Source organism: Emys orbicularis, chromosome 4, assembly GCF_028017835.1.
Source record: "Emys orbicularis isolate rEmyOrb1 chromosome 4, rEmyOrb1.hap1, whole genome shotgun sequence".
Classification (NCBI taxonomy): domain Eukaryota; kingdom Metazoa; phylum Chordata; order Testudines; family Emydidae; genus Emys; species Emys orbicularis.
Genome location: NC_088686.1, coordinates 124,310,558 through 124,338,268, shown reverse-complemented (window position 1 = coordinate 124,338,268; position 27,711 = coordinate 124,310,558). Strand labels below are relative to the sequence as shown.

Genomic DNA, 27,711 nt, shown 5'->3' with positions numbered 1-27,711 from the left:
TTGGGGGCTCCTACACTGATCACTCCAGTGGGACCCCAGTCCCTGACCTGGGAAGGAGTCCCCATCTCCTAGAGTGGGAGGGGGATTCTGCCCCTAGGTTTATTCAGCCCTGGGCTCTGTTGTGTCCTGCTCCCCTCCAATGGGAGCCCAGCCCCTTACTGTGGGACCCTTCCCTGATGCTCAGAGGGGAGTGTGGGCTCCATAGATACCCAGTCTACACTCGTGACACACACAGTGCTCCCCCCCGGCCCCCGGCCCTGGGAATTCATGTCTCGGGCCTTGGGGATACTGGCTGTGAGGAGGCATGAGCATGAACTTCATTGCGAGACCTCTGAGCCTCTCTTGTGCTCGACAGGCTCTGTCAAGGAAGCTGGCAGGCTGGGCTTCAACTCAGCGAGCCGTGACGCAGAGAACCACAGAGGGAGGAAAAGCAGCCTCTTCCTCCCGGCCCCCTCCCCTTCCCCGTGCCAGGTAGCAGAGCCGGCTGGGGTGCAAACGCCCGCTCGCTCAGCCCCGAGCTCACAGATTCAGGCAGGGAGGAGGAGGGAGAGACCCAGCCCGATGGGAGTCCAGCAGCCAGCATTCATCTCCTTGGTCTTGGTGGGGATGTGGGGTGAGTACTCGAACTGGCCTCTGCCATTCAGGGACTCAGCGCGGCTGCCCTGATCTACAGAGGAGTCCCCATGTGTGTGAGCGCCCTTCCCTCTGCAGTCGGGGCATGCGGCAATCACACATCTTCTTGCCGCGGCAGGTGTCCAGCCAGGGGAACCAGGGCAGGATAGATGAGGCCCTACTGAACTGGTGCAGAAATGCAGAGATCCCCTAGGTGGTGTGGTAGATTTCACCCTGTCCTAGTTTTGATTTTCAGGAATTTAAAACAATGGGCTAGAGCCCCAACTGTGGTAAACTGGCATCACTCCATTGGTGTCAATGGGCCAGATCCCCAGCTGGGGTCGATCTGTCTCACTCCACTGGGGTTGATTTACACCAGATGAGGAGTTCCAAAGAACGTCTGCTGTGTCTTTGTATTTGCTGCCTCGGTCGGGCATTGTGCTTAGCTGTTTAACATAATAACGATACGTCATATTTACATGGCGCCAAAGTGTGTTTGGTGATCTACTCTTCGACATAGGCTGATTAAGGACTAAAAACCAAACATAGATGGTCAAAACATCAGCCAATAAAATGAGCAGAGCCCCATAAATGAAATCAGCCTGCTATTTAGCACTGCACCTTTTGAAATAAAGCAGGGCTCTAAACCATGAAGAAATATGAGGCCGAGCCTCAGCAGGTGTAAAAGGGCATTGGCTTCAATGGAGTTACAGTCGATGAGCACTACCTGGGGATCTGGCCCATTGACTGCAATGGAGCTGTGCAAAGTTACACCGCCTGAGGATCGGGTGCAAAAAGCAGTTATGCCATGGCTCCGTCTTGTGCAACTACCGGGTCCTCCATCCCTTCCGTTTGTCTATTTATCCACCAATTGCATCTTGTTGTAATCCTAGATCAGGAGCTCTCTGGGGCAGGAATTAGTCTCTCTCTCTGTTTGTTTGTTCAGCACTGAATACAACAAGCCTTGTTCACTGACTGGGCCCTGTAGCCACTTCTGCAATACAAATAAGAAGCATAACAACATGCAAAGTGGTAATTTTGTGAGCCCTATAAAGAGGGTGCGAGCGAGGACTCGAACTAAGGGAAAGCAGCATCAGTTCCTCTTGAGTCATTTCAAACTGGATGGGCCGAGCTCCAGTTGGTCAGGAGATTTTCGCCGAAGTGGTTTTTCACCGGAAAATGCTGATTCGTCAAAACCGAATATTTACGTGGGAAAGGAAACATTCTTTGGGGTGGTTGCTCAGGTCCAGGATGGAATTTTTGGTCAAAGTGAGAGACAGAGCCCCACCAGGGCATAGCCAATAGCCTTCCGGTTTGGGCACTTCCCTGCAATGCGAGACAGCTGATTTCAGCTCCTTTATCTGAACGAGGCAGAGCAGGGATTTAAACCGGCACCTCTCATACACTGGGTGAATACCCTAACCACTGGCTTATTCTGAGGTCTCTCTCCCTGTATTTTTTCTGAAAAAAGTTGAAAAGACCTCAGCTTTGTCCCAGTGCATCATAGGAGCATTTTTTGAAATCTCAAACATTGTTGCAGGACAGGAAAACCATTTCCCGCCCAGCTCTGTTGAAAATGTACTGATGCACGTGTCCCAAACACAGGGCGGGCTGGCTGGTTGCCCCTCTATCTCCCTGTCTCGTCTCTCTCAGTGCACCTACAGCAGGTTTTGGACCTCTTGCCCTCGTCCCAGGGTGGGATCTTGCAATTCTTCCACTCTTAGGCCAGGAGCTAGGAACACTGTCCTGCTTACACAAACCACTTACCATCCTGCAGGCCCCACTGGGCTTGGGGAACCTATGACCAGGTATAGTGGCCAACAGCCGCCTTAAACACAGGATTTTTTATTTAGCAGCTGGAACAAAGCATGAGAGAAAAAGGGATTTGAAATCAACAGCCAGCCTTTGTGCGTGTCTAATTTAGGGCTTACAAGGAGCTATTCAGGAATTCCACCTCAAATTCACACCCTACCTTATTAATCCAGAATAACTCTCACATGTGGACAAGCCCTTACCTAAATTCTGCCATCCCACCATGGTGACCAAAGCAGGTCACGTTTCCTCAAACACCCCGCAGGCTCCCATGTCTCAATCTGGTTCCCTCGGACATCCCTTTTTTAAACCTTGCCAAGGTTTTTTTGCTCCTCAGAAGGTTTATTCCAGGGTTGGTGGGTTTTGGCCCCTCCTGGCTAAACCAGTCCTGAAGGCTCAAAGGGGATCAAGTGAGAGCCACTGGAGCTAATTGCTCGGCATTGTCCAATAATGACTCTTAAGCAGCGAATGATAGTGACCATCACAAGCCACCTCCTCCTTCCTGCCTGACCCACACAAGAAACACTCAGACCAAAATGTCCATGCAGAAAACACCATCCCAATAACCAGGCTAATATATAATCGCTACAGGGCGCACCGTATTCACCACAGTGCCACTGGGAAACCGGCCCCCCTGTTCCCCAGACAGCCCACGGCTTGTGTCCAGATTGCACGGTCAGTCTAACTGAGGTCGTAAGCACCTTAAGGCAAGAAGCGCATATTCTGGAGGCATTGCGCGGGGCCCGCTGCACTGTCGGTGCTAAACAAATGCATAACAAACCTCCTCATTGATAACAACAGCTGAGGGACTAATCCTACTCTGGCCCAGGCTGACTCGAGAAGAGGCAAATGTCTAGGTCTTTTCCATCTCTTCTCTCTCTGAGACAACCTGGCTCTAGGTCTTTATTTAGTCCCTGTTTGGGCGAAATTTCTGCTGGGCTAGCACAGCACCAGTCAGGATGTAGCCCATCGACTTCAATGGGCGTTTGGCCTGAATAGTAATTTCAGGCCTATAATAAGCCCCCCTCACCACCTCCAACACCAGCCAAAGAAGAAGCAGGCGAGGGATTCTGGAAGAGCAAGGGAAGGGAGGAGACACAGGACTTGATAAATTAGACTGCTGTACTGAACCAGGCTCTTGGCCCAGCCAGTCTGCAGCTGAGACCTGATGCCTGGGAGGAAGGCAAGATGCTTTCCCCTACAGAACGCATCTGTCTGCCAATCACCATGGCATCTAGGCACCAAATACAAGATCTAAAGCAGGGGTTCTCAAACTTTTGTACTGGTGACCCCTTTCACACAGCAAGCCTCTGAGTGCGACCCCCCCCATACATTAAAAACACTTTTTTATATATTTAACACCATTATAAATGCTGGAGGCAAAGCAGGGTTTGGGTGGAGGCTGACAGCTCACAACCCCCCATGTAAAATCTCATGACCCCCGGAGGGGTCCCAATCCCCAGTTTGAGAACCCCTGATCTAAAGGCCTTGACATGGCTCAGGAAGGGCTGTGCCAGAAGCAGGAGTCAAACCCACGTAGACAAGGGCATACATTAGTAGGAGCATTGCCAGGAGATCGAGGGAAGTGATTATTCCCCTCTGTTCGGCACTGGTGAGGCCACATCTGGAGTATTGTGTCCAGTTTTGGGCCCCTCACTACAGAAAGGATGGGGACAAATTAGAGAGACAGTCCAGCGGAAGGCAATGAAAATGGTTAGGGGGCTGGGGCACATGACTTATGAGGAGAACTAGTCTTATTTAGTCTGAAGAAGAGAAGAGTGGGGGGGGATGTGATAGCAGCCTTCAACTACCTGAAGCGGGGTTCCAAAGAGGGTGGAGCTTGGCTGAAGTTGCAGTTGGGGAGGTCTAGGTTGGATATTAGGAAAAGCTATTTCACTAGGAGGGTGGTGAAGCACTGGAATGGGTTACCTAGGGAGCTGGTAGAATCTCCTCAGGCCTGGCTTGACAAAGCCCTGGCAGGGATGATTTAGTTGGGGATTGGTCCTGCTTTGAGCAGGGGGGTGGACTAGATGACCTCCTGAGGTCTCTTCCAACCCTAATCTTCTATGATTCTATGATTCTATGATCAAGGAGGGATCATAGAATCATAGAGCTGTAGGGCTGGAAAGGACATTGAGACTTCATCGACTTCAGGCTCCTGCACTGTGGCAGGACCAAGTAAGCCTAGGGCTCAGTCCAGTTGCCCTCTTGCCCCCATTTATCTGATACACCTTAGGCCTCTCCCCCTCAAATTTTTCTCCCACTGGTGCTCAACTACCCTGGAGGCAGCAATCTCTTTGCATGGGGCCATACGTTGCCTGCTTTACTCACCCTAGAGGTGCCCAAAGGGGTCAGTGGGGCTCTGCGTGTGCCAGTGATGCAAACCGATTTGGGTTCCAAACCTCATCGTGTAGCTAAGCCAGCTTTGCAAAAAACCACCAGGCACATTTGCCAACCCAGGCACAAAATCTGCTCACGGCCCTGAGCGATGAGAAAGAGAAATCTAACTCTATTGGACTCACCCCTCAGAAAACTAAAATAAAAACCACAATCGCTGGCGCCGGAAGAGTTGAAATCTGCGAGGCTCCATTAATAAAACACAGTCCTGGCCATCGGAGGCCACTTTGTCCTCCCCACCACTTGTCTGTTCACGCTCCTGCTGTGTGTCATGGATCAGGGCGCCGCTGTGCTAGGCATTGTACAGACATGCATAACAAACAAAGGGCTCCTGCCTAAAGGCCTGGTCTACAGGCAGCTTTTGTACTGGTCTATCTATTTCATTTAGAGGTGTGATTTTTACCAGCACAACCCCCAGTGTGTACACAGCTATACCAGTGTCAAGTTACATTATACCAGTTTGTACTTTATTCTCCTTCTCATAAGGAAATAAGCTGCCGTATAAGCACAGTTATGCCGATATAACTATGTCCACACTAGAGGAATTGTGCCCCTTTTAATTAAACTGGCATTGTTAAAGTGATACAACTTTCTAGTGTAGACAAGGTTAAATATTGTCTAAATCCTAGACTGTGAGCATTCTGGGGCAACGGCTGCTTTTGAATTGTTTATACTGAGCCTAGAACAATGGGGTCTTGATCCCTGACTGGGATCTGGAAGTGTTATAGCAGCCACACTCACAATAATAAATCAAGATTGGATGCCTGTCTTAAAATTACACTCTAGCTCAACCACAAGATATGGGCTTGATGCAGGAATCACTGGGTGAATTCCATGGCCTCTGTTATATTGGATGATTATAATGGCCCTCTTCTGACCTTAAAATTAATGATAATGATAAAATAAATAAATAGAATCAAATAATAATAAATAATGCTGCAATTAAAATACCTGGGTTCTAGTCCCAGTTCTACCACTGGTCTGCTAGTGACATAGGGGATGTCACCGCTCCATGCCTCAGTTTCCCCATCTGTAAAATGGGGATAATGATACTGACCTCCTTTGTGAAACACTTTGAGATCTATGGATAAAAAAGCACTAGATAAGAGCTAGGGATTGCTATTATCACTTAACACTTACAGAGCATTCTGCATAGGGTGACCAGACGTCCTGATAAAATCGGGACTGTCCCGATATTTAGGCGTTTGTCCCACGTCCCGACCGATGCAATTTGTCCCAATATTTCGCACTCCGGTGTTTGTTTGTTTTCCCCTCTGCCGGCGGCACTCCGTTGGTTTTTTTTGCTCTGCCGGCGACCCCTCCCATGTGTCCCAATATTTTCTTCCTCTCATCTGGTCACCCTAATTCTGCATATCCAAAGGGCTGCGAAAACTAGTTCAACTTTTTTGCTTTCTCTGGACTTTTTCCGCCTCAGCTGTCGTTCTTACAATGAAGCAGCCAAAGCTGGACACTATCCCCCAGATGGCTGCAATACTGTCATTGAAACATGCTCTGTCTTCCTCGCTGTGCCTCCTATTCTTAAACTTTGTGTCCATGGGTTTTCTCGACATTTACAAAGTATCAGGTGAGGGATCATAAAGTCAAACCAGTGTGATATTGGCATCAGACAGCAGAACCTGGGGGGGGGGGGGGGGGGAGGGTGGGAACCTCACTGACTTAGAGCTTCCCAGAGAGGAATTTAACTAGTTGTTGGACAAAATTTGCAAAGTGATTTTTGGATGCCTTGATTTCTGGCTGACCAAAAGGGATCCGATTGCAAGAGGATGGGTGCTCAGCCCTTTCCAAAAATAAGGTTCCTTTAAGATATCTCAAATTGGCCACTCAAAATCACTAGTCGCTCCTGAAAATCTTGGCCATCAAGTTAAAAACAGTAAATCATTTCAGAGCTGCCCTTCATTGAAATAGTCCCATTCACAGATCTCTTCAGGTTAAAGCTCCTAAAGTTAGACATTTTTAAATCAGCAGGTCCAGATAACTTGCATCCAAGAGTTTAAAAGAGCTGGCTGAGGAGTTTGCTGGATGATTAATGCTAATTTTCAGTATATCTTGGAATACAGGGAAAGTTCCAGAAGACTGGAAGAAAGCTAATGTTGTGTCCAGGGCTGGCTCCAGGCACCAGCTTGCCAAGCAGGTGCTTGGGGAGGCCACTCCGGAGAGGGGCGGCACGTCCAGCTATTCGGCGGCAATTCGGCAGACGGTCCCTCACTCTCGCTCGGAGCGAAGGACCTCCCGCCGAATTGCCGCCGCAGATCGCAATCGCGGCTTTTTTTTTTTTTCCGCCGCTTGGGGCAGCAAAAACCCTGGAGCCGGCCCTGGTTGTGTCAATATTTTAAAAGGATAAACGGGATGAACCGGGTAATTATAAGCCTGTCAACATGACGTCGATCCCAAGCAAGATAATGGAGGGGCTGGTACAGGACTCAGTTAATAAAGAATTAAAGGGAGGTAATATAATTAATGCCAATCAATATGGGTTTATGGAAAACAGATCTTGTCAAACTAGCTTGATATCTTTTTTTTGACGAGATTACAAGTTTGGTTGATAAAAGTAATAGGGTTGATGTAATATACTTAGACTTCTGTAAGGCATTTGACTTGGTATCACATGACATTTTGATTAAAAATCTAGAAAGAGATCAAATTAACATGGCACGCATTAAATGGATTAAAAGCTGGCAAATGATAGGTCTCAAAATGTAACTGCAAACAGGGAATTGGCATCAAATGGATGTGTTTCTAGTGGGGTCCCACAGGATCAGTTCTTGGCCCTATGCTACTAACATTTTTATTAATGACCTGGAAGAAAATGTAAAATCATCACTGATAACATTTGCAGATGACATAAAAATCCAGGAGTGGTAAATAATGATGCAGAGCAATCCGGATCACTTGGTAAACTGGGGGCAAGCAGACAATGTTTTAATATGACTAAATGTAAATGTATACACCTGGGAACAAAGGATGTAGGCAATCCTTACAGAATGGGGGACTCTATCCTGGGAAGCAGTGACTCTGAAACAGATTTGGGGGTTATGGTGGATAATCAGCTGAATAGGAGCTCCCATGCAATGCTGTGGCCAGAGGCGTAATGCTATCCTGGGATGCTTAGCTGGGAATCTCAAATAGAAGTAGAGAGGTTATTTTTACCTCTGTATTTGGCACTGGCATGACCGCTGCTGAAATCCTGTGTCCAGTTCTGGTGTCCATAATTCAAGAAAAACGTTGATAAATTGGAGAGGGTTCAGAGAGAAGCCTCAAGAATGATTAAAGAATTAGAACCCATGCCTTATAGTGATAGATTCAAAGAGTGCAATCTATTTCACTTAACAAGAGAAGGTTAAGGGGTGAGTTGATTACAGTCTATAAGTACCTACATGAGGGACAAATATTTAATAATGGGTGTTATGTTGTCTGGGGTAGCTTGTGATTATGAGTGCCCAGTTCAGGGCAGACTGTCAAAAATAGGGCAGACACCCCAAACTGGTGGTATGTTCTATAATTAGATTTCACCAACCCAGTACCAGAGTACTATAATAGTCTTATAATGGAGTCACAGACAGTCCCCTTAGACTCTCCAGTCTATCTTGCCACCCAGGCAAGCTGGACTATGTGACAAATGGTCCCTTACACCAAAATAAATAAATAAATAAATCACAAAATATCCAGGTTACCTCCAGTCCCAAGAGACCAATCACTCACCCAGACCAATTTGTGTCCTTGATCTCACATCAAAGACAGCACTGGTAGCCAATTCTATAGTAAACTAACTAAAGGTTTATTAGCTAAGAAAAAGGAATGAGAGTTACTGAGAGGGTAAAGCAGGTGAAAATATCTGTACAGTCTATAATTCCAAATGGTGGCAGAGATGTAGTAATCTGTCAGTTTCCAAAAGTCTCTCAGGGCTACCCAGAATAACTCTGGGGATCTCCATCTTCTTGTTCAGTTATTCTGCCCTGTTAGAATCTAAACAGTCCAGAGATGAAGAATTTTTCCTTGTGTCCATACTTATAGCTTCTCACAGAAACCAAGCTGTCACATGGGCTCTTTCTTTGATGCCAGAGAGTGAGGAGAGCACTTAGAGTCTTTGATCGCCGATCATCACACACAGTGACCACTTGCTTTGAAATTAGCACTTTCCTGTTAAAGTTCTTCATTTGCATTCCACAAGGCTTCTTTCTCGTTTGAAGGGTTATTTATAAGACTGTCAATTAATCGTAGTTAATTCAAGCGATTACCTCAAAAAAATTAATCACGATTAATCAGTTTTAATCGCACTGTTAAACAATAGAATACCAATTGAAATTTATTAAATATTTTGGATGTTTTTCTACATTTTCATATATATTGTATTCTTTGTTGTAATTGAAATCAAAAAGTGTACAAAAACAAAACAATGTAAAACTTTAGCGCCTACAAGTCCATTCAGTCCTTCTTGTTCAGCCAATCGCTAAGACAAACAAGTTTGTTTACATTTACAGGAGATAATGCTGCCCGCTTCTTAGAATCATAGAAGATTAGGGTTGGAAGAGACCTCAGGAGGTCATCTAGTCCAACCCCCTGCTCAAAGCAGGACTAACCCCAACTAAATCATCTCAGCCAGGGCTTTGTCAAGCCGGGCCTTAAAAACCTCTAAGGATGGAGATTCCACCACCTTCCTAGGTAACCCATTCCAGTACTTCACCACCATCCTAGTGAAATAGTTTTTTCCTAATATCCAACCTAGATGTCCTCCACTGCAACTTGAGATCATTGCTCCTTGTTCTCTCATCTGCCACCACTGAGAACAGCTTAGCTCCATCCTCTTTAGAACCCCCCTTCAGGTAGTTGAAGGCTGCTATCAAATCCCCCCTCACTCTTCTCTTCTGCAGGCTAAATAAGCCCAGTTTCCTCAGCGTCTCCTCATAAGTCATGTGTCCCAGCCCCCTAATCATTTTCATTGCCCTCCGCTGGACTCTCTCCAATTTGTCCACGTCCCTTCTGTAGTGGAGGGACCAAAACTGGACACAATACTCCAGGTGTGGCCTCACCAGTGCCAAATAGAGGGGAATAATCACTTCCCTCGATCTACTGGCAACGCTTCTACTTTTGTGCTTACATGCCAGCTATGCTAAACATTCGTTTGCCCCTTTGTGCTTCAGCTACCATTCCAGAGGACATGCTTCCATGCTGATGATGCTTGTTAAAAAAATAATTAAATTTGTGACTGAACTCCTTGGGGGAGAATTGTATGTCCCCTGCTCTGCTTTACCCGCATTCTGACATATATTTCATGTTATAGCAGTCTCGGATGATGACCCAGCACATGTGGTTCATTTTAAGAACACTTTCACTGTAGATTTGACAAAATGCAAAGAAGGTACCAATGTAAGATTTCTAAAGATAGCTACAGCACTCGACCCAAGATTTAAGAATCTCAAGTGCCTTCCAAAATCTGATCAGGATGGGGTATGGAGCATGCTTTCAAAATCTTAAAAGAGCAACACTCCGATGCGGAAACTACAGAACCCGAACCACCAAAAAAGAAAATCAACCTTCTGCTGGTGGCATCTGACTCAGATAATGAAAATGAACATGCATCGGCCCACACTGCTTTGGATCTTAGAACCCATCATCAGCATGGACACATGTGCCCTAGAACGGTGGTTGAAGCATGAAGGGACATATGAATCTTTAGCACATCTGGCATGTAAATTTCTTGCGACGCTGGCTACGACAGTGCCATAAGAACACCTGTTCTCACTCTCAGGTGACATTGTAAACAAGAAGCGGGCAGCATTATCTCCTGCACATGTAAACAAACTTGTTTGTCTGAGCGATTGTCTGGCTGAACAAGAAGTAGGACTGAGTGGATTTGCAGACTCTCAAATTTTACATTGTTTTATTTTTGAATGCAGTTTATTTTGTACATAATTCTATATTTGTAAATTCAACTTTCATGATAAAGAGATTGCACTACAGTACTTGAGTTAAGTGAATTGCAAAATACTATTTCTTTTGTTTTTTTACAGTGCAAATATTCGTAATCAAAAATAAATATAAAGTGAGCACTGCACACTTTGTATTCTGTGTTGTAATTGAAATATATTTGAAAATGTAGAAAACATCCAAAAATATTTAAATAAATGGTATTCTATTATTGTTTAACAGTGCGATTAATCGTGATCTCGCGATTAATCGTGATTCATTTTTTTAATCGCTTGACAGCCCTAGTTATTTAGTTACAGCGACGCACAAAATGTAAATGTTTGCCATTGCATTATAACAGGATACAGATAAGTGATAACAATGCACGCAGCATCCCATTCGTTTTCATGACATTCAAACACCAAAGACATTCTTATACATTTAACAATCACTTTGATCTATACTAATACACAAGTTTCAAAGTAGCAACCGTGTTAGTCTGTATCCGCAAAAAGAACAGGAGTACTTGTGGCATTAGAGACTAACAAATTTATTTCAGCATAAGCTTTCGTGGGCTACAGCTCACTTCTTCAGATGCATAGAGTGAAACACACCGGCCTAGCTTCCTGTTCTGCATTTGTAAGTGTTCAGTGAAGCCTGGGGCTTTGGCAAGCACTGGCACCTGGTCTGCCAGCATCACAATGGGGTCTTCAGTCTAGCAGAGAAAGGTAGAACATGATCCAACGGCTGGAAGTTGAAGCTAGACAAATTCAGACTGGAAATAAGGTGTCAATTTTTAATGTTGAGGGTAGTTAGCCAGTGGAACAACTTACCAAGGGTTGTGGTGGATTTCTCCATCGCTGACAGTTTTTAAATCAAGATACGATGTTTTTCTAACAGATCTGTTCTAGGAATGATTTTATAAGGCCTGAGTTGTACAGGAGGTCAGACTAGCTGATCACCAGTGAATCTATAAAGTCACGCTAGTGCAGACGTCCTGCCCAAGACCCCATGTCCTATTTACATTCTGTGTTAAGGATACTATTGGCCAGATCTTCAGCTGAGGTAAACTGATGTAGCCCCATTGACTCTAATGGAGCTAGGGCCTATTTACACCAGCTGGGGTTCTGATCCATTGATTCCAATGGAGTTATGCTGATTTGCACCAGCTGGAGATCTGGGTCCAAGTATTTAAAAATATCCCAAAATTCAAAATTCAGGTGCATAGAAACATGGCCCCTTCCTCACGGTGTCTTTAAATCATCGCAGATTGTCCTTGCACCAGTCCTGTGAGCATTGCACAGCTGTGGAAGAGTGAGCGGGGGGCAACATCAGCAGGCTTGCCTGCGCTGACTCTGTATTCCTGGCAATGACAATGGTGCAGGAGGCAGGAAAGGCTAAGCTGGATTTCCAGATCCCGCAGGGAGCGTGTGGCGCTTACAGTGGTTAGAAAAATCTGCTGTGGATTTGCGAATTGAGCACGTCGTATCTAGACTCACGGGTGGGAATCAGTGTGGAACACCATGATCTCTTTGGAACAGACTGACTAGAACCACCATTTAAATACTAGCAGCAGTGTCTTCCACAGAGGCTTTAACTTAGCATCACCCAACGGAAGGGGGAGTGACTAACTGATGTGCCAACAGGGAAAGCCGTTAAGCATGTTACACATTTAATTAAACTGAAGGCCAGATGCTCAGCTGGTGTAAATTGATGTAGCTGCGTTAACATCAAATAGAGCTAGATTGATTTACACCATCTAGGGCTTTGGCCCTGAGTCTTTATATCAATAGCAAAAATCTTGAGTTACAGTCAAGCTGGGGAAAGGAAGGCTAGGATGCACAAGAGATCAAAGCATATCCTTCCTCCAGAAATCTGAAATGCTAACAGACTAGCTCACAGCAGTTAGGAGTGAGGTCTAGTAGTGATTTTTTAATATGCATCCAAACAGAAATTACCTGTGAATTCAACCAGTCAAAGCGATCGGTCCTAAATACTAATGCGGATTTACACCGGCTGTGGATTAGGTACAAACAGCCATTCTGTATCATGGATCCATCTTTTCCTGATACCTTGTCCTCTACCCCATCCCTCCCCTGTTTGTCTATCCACTGATTGCATCTTGTTACAATTCTAGATTGTATACAAGGATCATAATAATAACAAAAAATTCACAAGAGCCAAGAGCCTGGGGATATTTGCTTATAAAAATACATGACAATATTCTACCGTGCTGGGCCCAACGGCTACAGCTTACCCTGGTGTTACGGTGGCACTGTCAGGCCTTCATTGCAGAATACAGAGCTGGTTTTGATAAGGGTTCAAAAGCACAGGTTTACTCTGAAAAGTGACCATATAGATATAATGGGCCAGATCCCCACCTGGTGTAAATTGGCCATAGCTCAATGGGAATCAACAAGTCAATGCACCCAATCCCCAGCTGATGTAGATCACCCTATTGATCTCAGTAATGGACTAGTATCTTCTTATTCCACAGCCTTTCTCTGGCCCCATGTCCTTTTCCCCTAAGTAACCCATGAGACCGGAGCCCATCCGCGCATGTGAGACACTCTGACCATTCTTTCCAGCATGCATTGTCTTACATTAGATCAGAGTCAGACTCCTCTCCCCGAGCCTGATCTCCTCCCCCACTTCCATGAGCTCCTGGCGCACCACCACCAGCTGTACTAACCCAGCGAAGTCTGTGTGCTCTGCAGATGTCCTTACTTCGCTGCCCACTCCCTCCTCAAGATCACAGCTGGGGAGGGCTTCCTGGTGATTTTCCAGAAAGAGCCCTTGGGGTAGGAATCCACCTGCAATGCATAGCTTTCCACCAGCTTCAGTAGCACACAGCGAGGCAGAGAACGCATTTAGTTTTGCTACAGCCTCACCATCCTTCTTGCAGCTACCCCCGCACCCAGCCTTTGGTGATCGCTGAAGGTGCTGGAGCTGCTACCATCTCACTCCGAATGCTTTCAAGCAAGCTGGGCCAAAGTTCCTTTAAAATGGGGTTTACAGATGTGAATATGATCCCACTGGGGTGCTGGCAGGGCTTGCACCCAGGGTCTTCAGCACTAAGGACACGAGCTGCAGGAGTGAATCCTACCCCTAGAAGCAGGGCCAGATTCATAAAGGTCTGTAGGCCAGCCATTGGCAGGGCATGTGTCACACACACTGAGAGGCAGGGTGGGCTAGTGGATAGGGCCCCAGATGGAGACTCAGGAGACCTGATGTGACACTTCCCGGGGGTTTCCAGGGTTGTGAGGTTGCAGTCTCTCGTTGGAGTCTGTCTGCTGAGCTGGAATTGATATGCAAACTAGATACAATCAATTTAGGATTGAGTAAGGACTGGGAATGGCTGAGCCATTACAAACATTGAATCTATCTCCCCTTATAAGTATTCTCACACTTCTTATCCAACTGTCTGTACTGGGCTATCTTGATTATCACTTCAAAAGTTTTTTTTCTCTTACTTAATTGGCCTCTCAGAGTTGGTAAGACAACTCCCACCTGTTCATGCTCTCTGTATGTGTGTTTATATGTCTCCTCAATATATGTTCCATTCTATATGCATCCGAAGAAGTGGGCTGTAGCCGACGAAAGCTTATGTTCTAATAAATTTGTTAGTCTCTAAGGTGCCACAAGTACTCCTGTTCTTTTTGCGGATACAGACTAACACGGCTGCTACTCTGAAAAGAATTCACACAGCCGCTGTTCCCAAAGGAACAGTATCCTGTAGCTTCCCAGTTACACTTCAGCTCACCGCTCGGCTCAACTCACAACACGTCAATACGTTTATATGGGAATCAAGGATAAGTGTATTTAACAAGGAACAGAGGTTCAAGTCATAGCAAGTAAGTAGAAATATTGGAAACAATTGGTTACGTGCCAAATAAAACCACCTCCTGCTGTCCTGGCCTAGACTTAACTAACAAGACACTTTTCTGGCTCATGAAGTTTAGCTCACCCAAAGTCTTTCTCCCAGCACCTAACAACCAGGCCAACTAAACAAGCATGCTGGAGGCTTGTCTCCTAGGTGATGGATAACGGGGGTACTTCTGTACTCCCAGATAGAGTTCCAACAATCCAGTGTCTTCGCTTGTAAATGGGGTACCCCCCTGCTGCTTGTTATTTCCAGTCTAGAATCAACCCTGGAGACTTTGCCATCTCTTGATTAGCATTCGACTCAGACTGTAACTAGTTCATTGTGAAGCAAACAGTACCCAATTTGCATATAGCCAGACAGCTAGATAAGCGTCTCCTGCTGGAAAGAAAGTTGTTTGTCACCTTTTGGTGACCACCCCCAACTCACAAACCCGAAGAGCCTAATTTTTAGAATATATACACAGGGCCTTACGTATTATCCACACCTACATTTCACAGTGGTGATGCTGATCAGCATGACACAAGCTTTCAGCAGAGCCCTTACATAACGCCCTTTGAGATTCCTGGAACCCTTATGCACCCCTGTGCCCTCTCCCAGTGGGCATCAAGAGGTCGCTGCCTCACACTTGGATTCTATCCCCAGCTCTGACCTGCTGCGTGACCTTGGGCAAGTCCTTTCCCCTCTCGTGCCTCAGTTTCCCCTCCCACTCTTTGCCTGTCTTGTCTCTCTAAGCATTTCGGGGGCAGAGACTGTCCCTCACTATGTGTTTGTTCCATGCACCACAGGGCCCCAGTCTCCATTGGGACTTGAGGTGCTTTTGTAATATAAATAATAATAATTAAACAGTGGATCAGAAAAGGCTCCAGACATGGAAGCAGCAGCAGCTCTATCACTCAGGACATTTAAAACAGGCTTGATATAGGGAATGATTCTGTACTGGCCTCATTGGGCCCTAAGAAATCCTTTGCTGAGGCCTGATAGTCTGTGCTTAGCTCCATTGCGAGATGGTGTGATGGTTTTATTGAAGGATAGCGAAGGCTCTTCCAAAAATGTTGCAGGGATGGACAGAAGATGCAGAGGATGCTTCTAGCAGGAAATGTCCCTCAGTGGGAGCACAGTTTAGAACCAGGTGCCAAGGGTCCCTGGCCAAGGGGAATGGCGCGGCATTAGCTGCCTGGTTCCTAATGAGAAGTAGGTTTGAACTGAAGTCATGGCTGCCCTGCCCACCTCACTTTTCCTGACAGTCTTTTCTCTTTGCAGTGACCTCCTGCCACGGTGGGGAAGGCCAGAACTTTGCAGGTCAGTGCATCTGTTGAAGCCTCTTTCAAGCCATGTTGATCTTGGATATAAAATAAAATCCCATCAGGCAGCCGTCAGTTACTTAGCTTGTCAGCAACCGGCTTAGTGTTCTGCGGCACCATGAGAGAGACTTATGCTGGGTTCCCGGCCCTGGTGTGGACATGTCCCCAGGATGTCTTTGCAGCAACGGTTAGCCAACCAGGCACAGCTCCCCCCTCGTAGTCCTGGGACGACTCGGACCCTGAGAAATCTTTGCGGGGGATTGAGTCAAGCAACCCGGGCTCCGATGACTATATTTACCCCTCAACACCTCTGGGGCACAGAAGCCTCAGCTACAGAAGGGAAGTTTTGCAAAAATTTCCCACCATTGCAAACAGCATCACTGAGGTTAGCGATGCTGGGAGCCCTAATGCAGACATACTGCTAACTGCCACAGGGCTTTTAGCATCATGTCTTCTATCGCTGATCACCCCAAGGCTAATCCACCTGGCAGCCCATCTATCCCAAGGCTCCCAGTGTTTTAACATCATGGAGCTGCAACAGCGTCAGCAACATTGCTCTAGTATAGACCAGCTAGACAGGCAGGCTTTCTCCCCATGCATACTAGTGTGTCTACACACTCAGAGACACACACACGCACTACTACACATCTGAGAGTCACACAAACAAACGAGCACCATTTCCTTCCTGCTCTGCTTCGCAAAACACCTGCTGACATTTCAGACAGCACTGGAGCAAAGGGAACTAACAGGAGACAGAGTGAGCTGAAGGCTGACTTCACTGCAGAAAAGGTGGGGGTTTACATGGGGATAATTAACATGCATTCACTAGCCTACTATAAAATCTTAGTGGAGACAAGGCACCTGTAGCTTTTACAAGGGTCAGGTCAGCACTAGAGCTCTGGGAATAATTTTTTTTTGGGGGGGGGAGGGTTGGTGAATAGTTAATTTGCAGAAAAGTGCATTTTTCGAGGCACCAGAACTATTCACAAAATTGGGTTAAATTTGGTAAATAGTGTTGGCTGAAAAAAAATGATTTTTTTTTTTTAATGTCGAAACAGTCCATTTTAGCCATTTCAAAATGATGTTTCCTTTCAAATTGTTTGTGGTGTTTTGTAGCCGTGTTGGTCCCAGGATATTAGAGAGACAAGGTGGGGGAGGTAATAGCTTTTATTGGATCGACTTGTGTTGGTGAAAGAGACAAACATTCAAGCTCACACAGAGCTCTTCCTCAAGTCTGAAGCTCTGTGTAAGCTCGAAAGCTTGTCTCTCTCTCACCAACAGAAGATGGTCCAAGAAAAGATATTACCTTCCCTCCCTTGTTGCATTTCAAAGTTTAGCTAAATTTAAAAACAAAGGGTGAAAAACACTGAAAGGAAAATTAAAAAAAAATTCATTTGGGATCGAATGAAACATTTCGTTTAACCTGATATGAAAAAAAACTAAAACAAATGTCATTTGGGGTAAAAAAAAAAATGTTTTGATTGACCTGAAAAGATTTGTTGTTGTTTCGTTTCAGGGGGGAAAAAAATTGTTTCAGTACAAACCAAACTGATTTTTTTCCTGAATGTTTCAGTTCAGCCCACAAACTGAAAAATCGATTATTTGCTCAGCCTCAATCAGTCTTGCATATTTAAAAACTACAGTGCCCTGTCTCCACTGGAATTGTACAGCAGGGGAGCTAACGTGTACTAGTTATCCTGCCATAAAACACACACTTTTTTGAGGCAGAGAAGAGAAAGCTAAAGAGAGGGAGACAGACACAAGGGGAGAGAGAGAAGAGATTTCCTAAACACTGCTCTTCTCTCTAACGTGCTGTTTTACTTTCTCAGCAGTGTGGCGCATGAGACTCACAGGTTCTGGCTGCAGATGTTCAGGCCTGCTGGAGGTTAACCGTATGGGCCGCTGGGAGAGAGTTTGTAGCAGTGTTTGGAACCAGATGGTCACAGAAATAGTCTGTGCAGAGCTGGGCTGTGGCTCCCCCTCCAGTGAGGTTCTCAAAATAGACTCAGAACAGAAACACATGGAAAGTATGAAGCCGGACTGCCTGGGGAATGGGGCTGACCTGAGGAACTGCCGCTGGGAGAAATCCAACTGCACGCAGGTTCTGACCGTGATTTGCAAAGGTAGGTCTCGTCTTCCCCTTTGTGGTGTATTGAGGACTGTATTGGAATTACAAGTTACCACTAAGAGCAGAGGAACAGATGTTCTTGGTCCTGCTTACAATCAGAGTCAGGCAGAAAAGAGTCAGCTTAAAGCAAGGTGGGTGAGTTGTGTCTCGCTACCTTAGGGAGCGGCCTGTGTTCTCTCTGTGTGTTCTTAAGTTTTCATGTGCTATTGTTCTGAATTCTAAGAAATAACGTAGAATTACACTGCAACCTTCCAGCAAGGGAATTTATCTTTTTTATTTAATTTCTCTCTGTGTCTATTCAGTGAACATAACACCCTTCCTGGCTGCCTCCCGTAGAACTTTTGCCTGGGGCTGGGTCTGCAACCTACTAAAACATTTTGGACATCCTTATCATTTCAGAACCGGAAAAAACCACCACTGCACCACCACCACCAACTACACCAGAACCCACCGGTAAGGAAACTCCACAAATCCAGGTTCACCAAATCCATTCAGATCCACATTCACTCTTCTGATAGAAATGGTTGCAAGTTACCATAGTTATAGGTTATCATTAGCAGAGATGATGCAAGAAATGAAAGGAGTCCCTTGGTGAAATTAACATCTAGCAAATCAAAGCAAATGCTTCTTTGCACAGTGAGACATCTACCCGTGGAACTCACTGCTGCAGGAAGCCATCTGTGTATGGGTTTTTAAGAGGGACAGATGATCTTATGATGGATAATAACATTTGTAGGGAGGCCAGCTAAAACGTGATAATTGTATCTCATACTTCAGGGGCATAAACAGATCCATCCTGGGACTGGAATATAATTCCCCTTTCCCACCCCAATGAACAGCACTGCACATTGGGCAAGCTGGATTATGGGGGTTTCACCTGGCTTTGAAGCATCAGGTACAGGCTGCTAGTGGAAACACAATACTGGACTAGGTGGACAGCTGTCTGAACTGGTGCAGCAGGAGGCAGGATACTGAACTCCATGGATCAATGGTCTAATCTAGTATGGCATTGGCAGGGGGTGAGATATGAGACAAAATGGTCTGTTATGGTAAAGCAGGGAAGGGAGCAGTAATTAGATCTAGTATGGCAAATTCTATGTTACTCTGATTATTACATAGATAGATCTGTATGGTGATGATAGATAGTTCCATTACATTTTCAATTTAATGGGCATTTGGGTGATTTAATTTCAATTATTGATGAAAACTCTGCTCAGGAACTGAACTACCCCACAGGGTCACAGCAGCCCCCTAGGGCTGAGCAGATGCGGGCTGGAAAACACCCCCAACAGTTGTTCCCATTGTGTCAGGAGTAGATGAGAAGCTGGAATAAGGAAGGTGGTGGGGAGGGATATGCTATCAATGCAGGTACGTGCCCCCAGTGGGATTTCACTTACCCACTGGGCCCGAGCTGTCTCCTAACAATCACCCACAGCTCACCACAGCTGGAGCCTACCAGGCTACGCCTATCAAATGACTAGGGAGAGAAAATACCAAAATACTCCCCTGGTTAATATGACCAAAAAAAGCAGCAGAAAGGCATCCCCGGGCCTTTATCGCAGGCAATGTGGGTAAGTTATGTGCCATGGTGTAGAGAAGGTGTCACTGTCCGTAACAATCTCCTTCTCTTTGTCCTTCTCCCAGGCCCACCCAGGTTGAACCTGGTAGATGGGAGGTTCCACTGCTCAGGGATTGTGGAGCTCTACATGGGAGGCCACTCAGGAACGGTCCAGTCAAGTCCAGAAAACGAGATGGAGCTGGCTCGCTGGGTTTGCCCGAAGGTGGGCTGCGGTGATGCCTTAGAGTGGAAAGAGTGGCCTTTCTTCATGAAAAATGAAAGTCAGCATCTACCTGTCCGTTGGGAGATGGTGGCATCATGTAGAAGTAACTCTATCCCAGACTGTTTCAAGAGAACCAGGAACTCTCAGGACAAAACCCCAGCCTCTGTCATCTGCTCCGGTGAGTGAGTCCATCTTAGGACAGCCAAGTCAAGTTCCTTTTTGCTTTCCTCTCCTGCCATGTTTCACCTTTATTCCTGTGCACTCTAAAGAGGCCAATCCATCCCAGTAACCCAGTTGTTGCACGAGGTGGGCAGAGGGGACTCACTCCACTGGCAGCCTGCATGGCCGTGAACCTAGTGTCAGATTGTGGTGCAACATTTCTAGAATAGCAAGGAAACTCCTCAAAAATATCCCCCTCTCTTCTATCTCCACACCTACTTCTGGCCTCTGCTGCCTGTAACTGCCAGCAATTTTGACCCTCAGCTCTTCTTTTCCTCCCTCATCCCTTAGTCTGCAAATCTAAAAGTGTCAAGATTGGCATCACTTTTCCACACAACGGCATCATCTGCATTAGCCTCAGAAATGCCGACTGTCAGTCAAAATTATTACCGAGTTTATTTCTAGTAACAACTACTTCTGCCCGAGAATTTTCAGACTCTTGGGTTGAGAACAGTGCAAGCCAATGCAACGCAACACCGTACAAATGCAATGCTATAGGTTAAAATGCAATACAATGCAAATATAATATAAATACTCTGCAGCACAACACATGGAAATGCAATGTCATTGAAACACAGTACCATAGATAGCATCCATTGCAATGCAAGGCCATATGATACAATACAGTGCAATTAATATCCCATATGATGCAGTACAATACTGCTTTACTAATACTCTGTACTTCTCTAGCCGCTTGTAGATGAGGATTTCCAAGCACTGTTCACACATTAATCATTAACCCTTATAATTTCCCTATGAGTCATGATTATTGTCCCCATTTTACAGGAGGCAAAAACGTGGACTTGCCCCGGATCACACAGTGAGTCAGGATTAGAACTCGGAGCACCTGCCACCCCAGCCTGGGGTCTAACCAACACTGGAATAGATAGGAATTTAGTGCAGTACCACGGGCTGTGAAATGCAGCAGTGAATGGGGTGGTTTTCATGGCCACGTACACCACATAAAACACTATTAACTAGCAGCATTAGGTATCAAATGCACTGGAATCCCATCAGGCTGCCCATTGTTATGAATTATTTGTATAACAGCAGCACCTGAAGGCCTCATATGAGATCAGGATCCCATCATGCTAGGCGCTGTATAGACACATCATGAGAGACAGCTCCGGCCCCCAAGAGCTTCCATTCTCACTGCACAGGACAAAGGGTGGGAGGGGACACGGAAGTGAAGTACCTTGTCCACAATCACCCAAGAGTTTAGCGGCAGGGATGGGAACAGAATCCAGGTCTCCTGAGTGTCAGGCTAGTGTTCTACCCACTAGGCCACATAGCCTATAGTCAGCTGGGTCATTCAGACATCCACTGGCCATGGAGTCTCACCAATCCCTGCTTGTCTCCTCCCCAGGTTTCCAGCCAAGGATAATGCAAAGGCTTGGGGACAGCCAGAGCCCCTGCGAAGGGGTCATGGAGGTGTTCCATAAGGGGAAATGGGAAGTTCTGTGCGATTCCAGTCCATGGAGGAAATCTAGAGGGCAGCAGGTGTGCCAAGAGCTGCAGTGCGGGAACCTCTCCTCGAGCGTCCAAGTCCAAGGTGCCAAGACACGGGGAGTGTCCTGCCGCCAAGAGCACCTCCAGCAGTGTCCCACTTTCCAAAGAACAACCTGCTCCAAAACCAGAGTCACGTGTAAGCCAACAGGTTCTCTTGTGTTTTAGAGCAGCGCTTGTCCCTCACAGGGTGGGACCACTTTACATCAGGAAACAGGCCGGTGATGACCCTTTGGCTAGGTCATCCATAGGGATGGAACACAGGATCTCTGGAGCTCACATGAGCTGCTACGCTTAGGCTAAAGAACTAATGCCATTAGCCTGGTGGCAGTAGCAGACTCATAAATCTTTTACGTGGACCAGCCACTCAAAGGGGACAAAGACCCACATGTGGCTGATGCACTAAGGAAATGGGGAGGAAGAGAAATTTGCCTGATCTACAATCAACCTTTGCAAATTGCAGGGGTTGGAAATTGGGTAGAAGGTGGTGTTTGAGGGCAGAAGATGTGAGTTGAGTGAGGTTTGCGATCTAGATTGGGAGTTTGGGAAGGGCTTGACATGGGGATTTTGGGTTGTAACTGAGTATTTGGGGTGGAGTGGAGGGATTGGGGTTTAAGGTGGGACTCTTCTCCTGGGGATCACCAGAGGCTGGCTAAGCTGTCAAACCTGTCCGAAGCACTGGCATGTCTCTGAAGATATGGGAATTAATTAGTAACTGCAGCTCCTTTTCCCAGGCCAGAATTTCAAGCCACGCTCAGCTGGAGTGGGAGCAGGAACCATTGTGAGCATCCTCCTGGCTCTGATCCTCCTTGGAGTTCTCATCGTTATCTGTGGACCTCCCGCCTACAAGAAACTACAGAAGAAATGTACGTGACAAACTCTTGCTGTAGATGTGAGACCACTGATCCTGTTGCCCTTAGACATGCTATGGTATGACTCCCTCAGCTTCACTCCTCCAAGGAGTCTGGGGCAAGTTTTCATCTCACTCACACAGCTGGGAGCCTCTAGCTCCTATGTCTATTTCCCGTCTTCTTCTCTCCCTCTGCCATAAGTACTCCTGTTCTTTTTCTCCTAGTCTCTCTCTCTCTTCCTTTTGCTCTGCTGCTGGCTGTCTTCCCCTGTCCTCTCCTTCTTTCGGCCTCTTTCCCACTCCATCACCTCTGGAGCAGTGGCATCACAGAGCTACATTGGCTGATGCATTGCTCTTAAACAAAAGGAGTTTTATATGTTGTTCCCTTTGAGGATTCAGGAGACACACACACGTTTCTCCTGTTGATCTTGTACAGCAGTTTTTGGAAGGTGAGTTCCTGAGGGAGAGGGGTTTGGAGCTGTCCCTTTCCCACTCTTTGAAACACACCACAAATGCCTCTCCTTGGGATCCATAATTGTCTAGTCCACACAATGCAGGCAAAATAAGAAAGGAGTTCAGAATGGAAAAGCCTCTTGAATCACTCAGTGTTGTGTATTTCACAGGCTCCTGAGAGGCTTAAACATGGAAATGACACAAAGGAACAGCCAGGCCCTGTCTTATCCAAATGATTTCTAGCACTTCAAGTGCCTAGCCAGGAAGCAGAGGGGTTATTTGATGTGGCTCATGGGGCTAGGTGGAGACAAAAGGGAAATTAAGGCAGAACATTCAGAAAACTCTGCTCCTGACAGTGAGATCAATCAGGATGGGGAACGGTCTCCAAGGAAAACCCCATTGCTGGAGCTGTGTGAAATCCAAACGGACAAAGCACTAGAAAATGCATCATAGGGACAACCCTGGGACAAGCTGATCTAATGGGGCTCTCCAGCCCCTAGTGCCTGTGATTCTGTGATGCGTATAAAATGACAGACAGGTCTGTGCCCATCTAACTTCACCCTTCCCTCCTCCACCCCACTTTCCTCTCCCTGTCCTTGCAGACGCCAAGAAGCAGCAGCGCCAGTGGATAGGCCCAACTGGATTACAGCAAAACGGTAAGGAGCAAGCACAAGACAGAGGCAGGTCTCTGCAGGTCACCCCTAACACTCTCATCTCTTCAGCTTCCTCTGAAGCATCTGATGCACTGCTGCGGTCAGTTTGATCTCAGGCACACAGGCCCCCTGGGCTCCGCAGCTCAGCAACAGGATGGCTACTGTTCAGCCTGAGGGTTAAGTGGTTTACAGCCAACAACCACCCCAGGTGCTGAGGTTTCCCTCTGGTCCCACCATTTCACCACCTTCATTCAGGCTGTCTGAATGATCTCAGGGCCAGAAAACAGCCCAGGTACAAGATGTGTCTGAAGTGGAAAATATGGCCGAGGCCTCAGGAACATCATGTGTGACAGGGCTCTGGGACAAAAGATCCTATCCCTTGAAATGTTACTAAGTATCCCAGAACACTGTATAGAAAAGGATCGTACACCCACCTCTGAAATGCAGCCATCTCTGGGGTGGAACACAGCAGCATTGTACAGCTTTAAGGAGGCGCAGTGAAGGATAATCTCTCCCATTGAAACTGCTGGGAATTTTAAGCAGGGAGAATGTCATTACCCAGCTTAAATGACATGGGGATGTTAATGACCACAAGTGGTCAGGACTGGAGCTTTATACCTCAACCAAAAGGCAGCACCTCCAGCAACACAACACCCCCTCCTCACCAGACTAGTGGCCAGTTTCATATTTGCTCAGAAGGAAAAACGCCCCCTATTGATCACTTCTTGCAGGACTGTAATTCTTAGCACCACGCATGACTCACCGCTATCACTTCGCGTAGTGCAGCATCCCATCCTGGGCCCATGCTGACTCAATGGTTCTTTAGTGACTCAGATGGGATAGTTGAGTCACACTCCAATTCCAGTGGCACAGTACACACTTCCACCGCGTTCCCGCGCTGGTTCAGTTCTTACTCAGCCCCGCTGACTCACAAACGCTGGCCTGTCTGGGTTTGGGAGGTGCTACCGGCAGTTGGTGAATGTGGGTGAGGAGTTTCAACCACGACTTTGGGGGGAAATGTTGAAAGAAGACTCAGTATGTTGGTTAAACAATAAGACAATTCTGCAGCTCAAAAGGAGAGGGAGTAGGGATGGTCTAGGTACACTTAATCCTGCCTCTGCGTGGGGGGACTGGAGTAGATTCTTACATTGCTATGATTCTACCTTAAAGATGCAGTGACTAACAATTCTCCATTGTGCTGCCATCTAGTTTCATTCCACCGCAACAGCACTGTCACTCTCAGGCCCCGTCAGGAAGGTCAAGGCGCACAGGGCGAGGACAACGACTATTCTCAGACCCCTAAGAAGAACTCCTACCTTTCGGCTTATCCAGGTAAGAGACAGCACAGTGTATAGTGACCAGGTGTGGGACAGCAAGAACAAGGGAGCAGGGAAGGGAGACAGTCAGGCCTGCTTTGCAGAAATGGACTACAGTGTTTCCCTAGAATAGAGTGGGAATCACTCTATAGGGGTTCTTCTTCTGGCTCTTCCACTCTGTTGCTTCAGGCAGATCAGTTAAACTTTCTGTGCCTCAGTTTCCCCATCTGTAAATGAGGGGGAATAACCACCTTTGTGATAGCTGGCTGAAAGGCACTTATGTGAATGCATGATGTAGTTGTTACCTCTTATGATTTCTGCATGACTTAAGAGGTACTGTGGATGGAGGACCTGATATTCATTCCTACATCCCTGGAACTCCTCACAGAGGTCATTAGCACCTTGATCTCTGGCTGCATAGTGAAGAGAGTGATGGTTTCTTTCTTTTACAGCTCTGGAAGGGGCGATCAGGTCTTCCAACCCTCCAGACAACTCCTCCGACAGTGACTATGACTTGCATTCTGCTCGGCGACTTTAGCCTCTTTCCCCCAGGTAAGCCATTCCCTAACCTTGGCACTGTATCGCCAGGCTGAGCCATTCCCAAATCATGTCATCATCAAACCCAAGGAGGGGAGGGGAGACACGAGAGCTGAATCAATCGCTGTATTTGCGCTTCTCAAACTCTGGCAGATGTTAAGTGATTTTCTACGTGGTTCGTTTTCTTGCCCTGCAGACAGAGGTGGGCATCTGGCGACTGGAAAAACTGACAGAAGAGAAGAAAAAAAATACCTGAGACGATCCTGCACTGGAATCATTTCCGTGTTACTACATGCAGCTGTAAAGGCTTTTCCCACACTGCCAGAGACATGAGATGGGGGAGTCAGTGCAGCCCCAAATTACACATCCCTTTCCATGCATAGGGGCAAAGAGAATCAGGATGCCTGCCTTCTTTTCCCCCCAGTGACCTTTGGCAAGTCACTTAGGCCCAACATGTCAAAAGCATCCCTAATTGTGCATGTCTCTATTTTTTGGTGTATAGCTTCAGACCCACCGGGCCTAATTTTCAGCAGTATTGAGCACTCGCAGCTCCAGCTGAAGTCAATGGGTTTGTGTGTTTCATGCTAGGCATCTAAAATTTGGGGCACCCATGATCAGTGGATTTAATTTTTACATGTTGGTCATTAACCTCTGTATTCTATTCTATTCGGGTTCTTGTATTATGCCCATCACTATGGTATGTGAGCACCTTCCTATGACAAATTCATCTAGCATTCATTGCTTGTGGTTTCTTCTCCATTCCTCTCACTGGGAGGAAATTTGTGTGTGTGTTTAAGTTGATTTGTTGTTGTTTGTTAAGGGCAAGCAAGTGTAAGAATTCTCATAGACTCATAGACTTTAAGGTCAGAAGGGACCATTATGATCATCTAGTCTGACCTCCCGCATGATGCAGGCCACAAAAGCTGACCCACCCACTCCTGGAATAATTCTTTCCCTTGACTCAGCTGTTGAAATCCCCAGATCGTGATTTAAAGTCGCAGAGAATCCTCCAGCAAGCGACCCCTGCCCCATGCTGCGGAGGAAGGCGAAAAACCTCCAGGGCCTCTGCCAATCTACCCTGGAGGAAAATTCCTTCCCGACCCCAAATATGCCGATCAGCAGAACCCCGAGCATGCGGGCAAGATTCTCCAGCCAGACCCGCATTGACCATTGATACTAATTACCAGCGATGGCACATTATTGACCTATTGACTAAAATCACGTTATCCCATCAAACCATCCCCTCCATAAACTTATCAAGCTTAATCTTAAAGCCAGAGAGGTCTTTCGCCCCCACTGTTTCCCTCGGAAGGCTGTTCCAGAACTTCACCCCTCTGACGGTTAGAAACCGTCGTCTAATTTCAAGCCTAAACTTCCCGACGGCCAGTTTATATCCAAATTGTGTTTTACATTTGGGCTGTGAAGTGGTGATATTTGTTTACCTAAGATATGTCTACATAACAAGCTGTAGTGTAGATCCTTCCAACATTAATGGAAGATTTTTTTCCATTGATGCAGTTAATCCACCTCTCCGAGAGGCAGTAGCTAGGTCAACAGAAGAATTCTTTCATCAACCTAGCTACATCTACAGTGGGGGTTAGGTCAACCTAACTATGGTGTTTGGGGTGCAAAATTTTTCTCAGCCCTGAGCAATGTAGCTAGGTTGATCTAATTATTAAGTGTATACCAGGCCTTAGTCCCTGGAGGAGTGGATTGCAGAGTCTCCATGCCTGCTCTCCCACTCTAAATCAGTCGAATACTTCACTATCTTCCAAGGATATTGTGAAGCTAACTTAATTAACGTCTGTGAGGTGCTCAGATACCAGAGTAATAAGCACCATGGAAAAGATTATGAATAAACTGTCTTCTTACATCACTTAGGAAGCTGTGATGATGCATGTTTGGCTCAGCAGATGGCTGAAGTACCCAAGGAGTACAATATCCTGTGGTAATGTGTATGTGAGTGGGGCTGGTGTGTATGTGTGGGGGTGTGCGTGGCTAGGTTTGTGAAGAGAAGGCATATGTAAGATCGAGGCAAGCTGGATGTGTGATGAGAGTGGGAGGAGCTAATGTTTAACACAAACATGACTGAGATATTTAATAAGCAATAACAGTTGTAATAAAACTTTTTTTCTAGTAGTTATGCTTCTTTTTTCAATACAACAGAATGAGCAATACCCTTCGGGGGGGGGGGGGGGCTGAGGCACTAGACTGGAGTTCAGGAGACTTGGCTTCATCATGGTTCTGCCACAAACTCTCTGGGTGACTGTGGGCTAGCCACTTATTCTCTCTAGGCCTCAGTTCCCCATCTGTAAAATGGTGATGATAATACTCT

General features: G+C 46.4%; 1 protein-coding gene across 1 annotated transcript; it reads left to right on the top strand.

The window, feature by feature from the left end:
• Positions 1–561: 561 nt before the first annotated feature.
• CD5 (CD5 molecule) lies at positions 562–26,578 on the top strand. The gene is made up of 11 exons (XM_065403994.1): positions 562–613; positions 15,893–15,931; positions 17,763–18,056; positions 18,461–18,514; positions 19,706–20,020; positions 21,428–21,706; positions 22,302–22,433; positions 23,473–23,526; positions 24,733–24,855; positions 25,292–25,391; positions 25,573–26,578. The coding sequence occupies exons 1-10, from the start codon at positions 562–564 to the stop codon at positions 25,375–25,377; spliced, it is 1,428 nt and encodes a 475-aa protein (XP_065260066.1). The 3' UTR covers positions 25,378–25,391; positions 25,573–26,578.
• Positions 26,579–27,711: the final 1,133 nt, after the last annotated feature.

Bases quoted from the DNA above. Each gene is read 5' to 3' on its own strand.
- CD5 (XM_065403994.1), top strand. From the start codon at position 562: ATGGGAGTCCAGCAGCCAGCATTCATCTCCTTGGTCTTGGTGGGGATG. The intron at 22,434-23,472 runs GTACGTGACAAA...CTGTCCTTGCAG, and splicing joins CAAGAAACTACAGAAGAAAT to ACGCCAAGAAGCAGCAGCGC. The intron at 24,856-25,291 runs GTAAGAGACAGC...TTTCTTTTACAG, and splicing joins CTACCTTTCGGCTTATCCAG to CTCTGGAAGGGGCGATCAGG.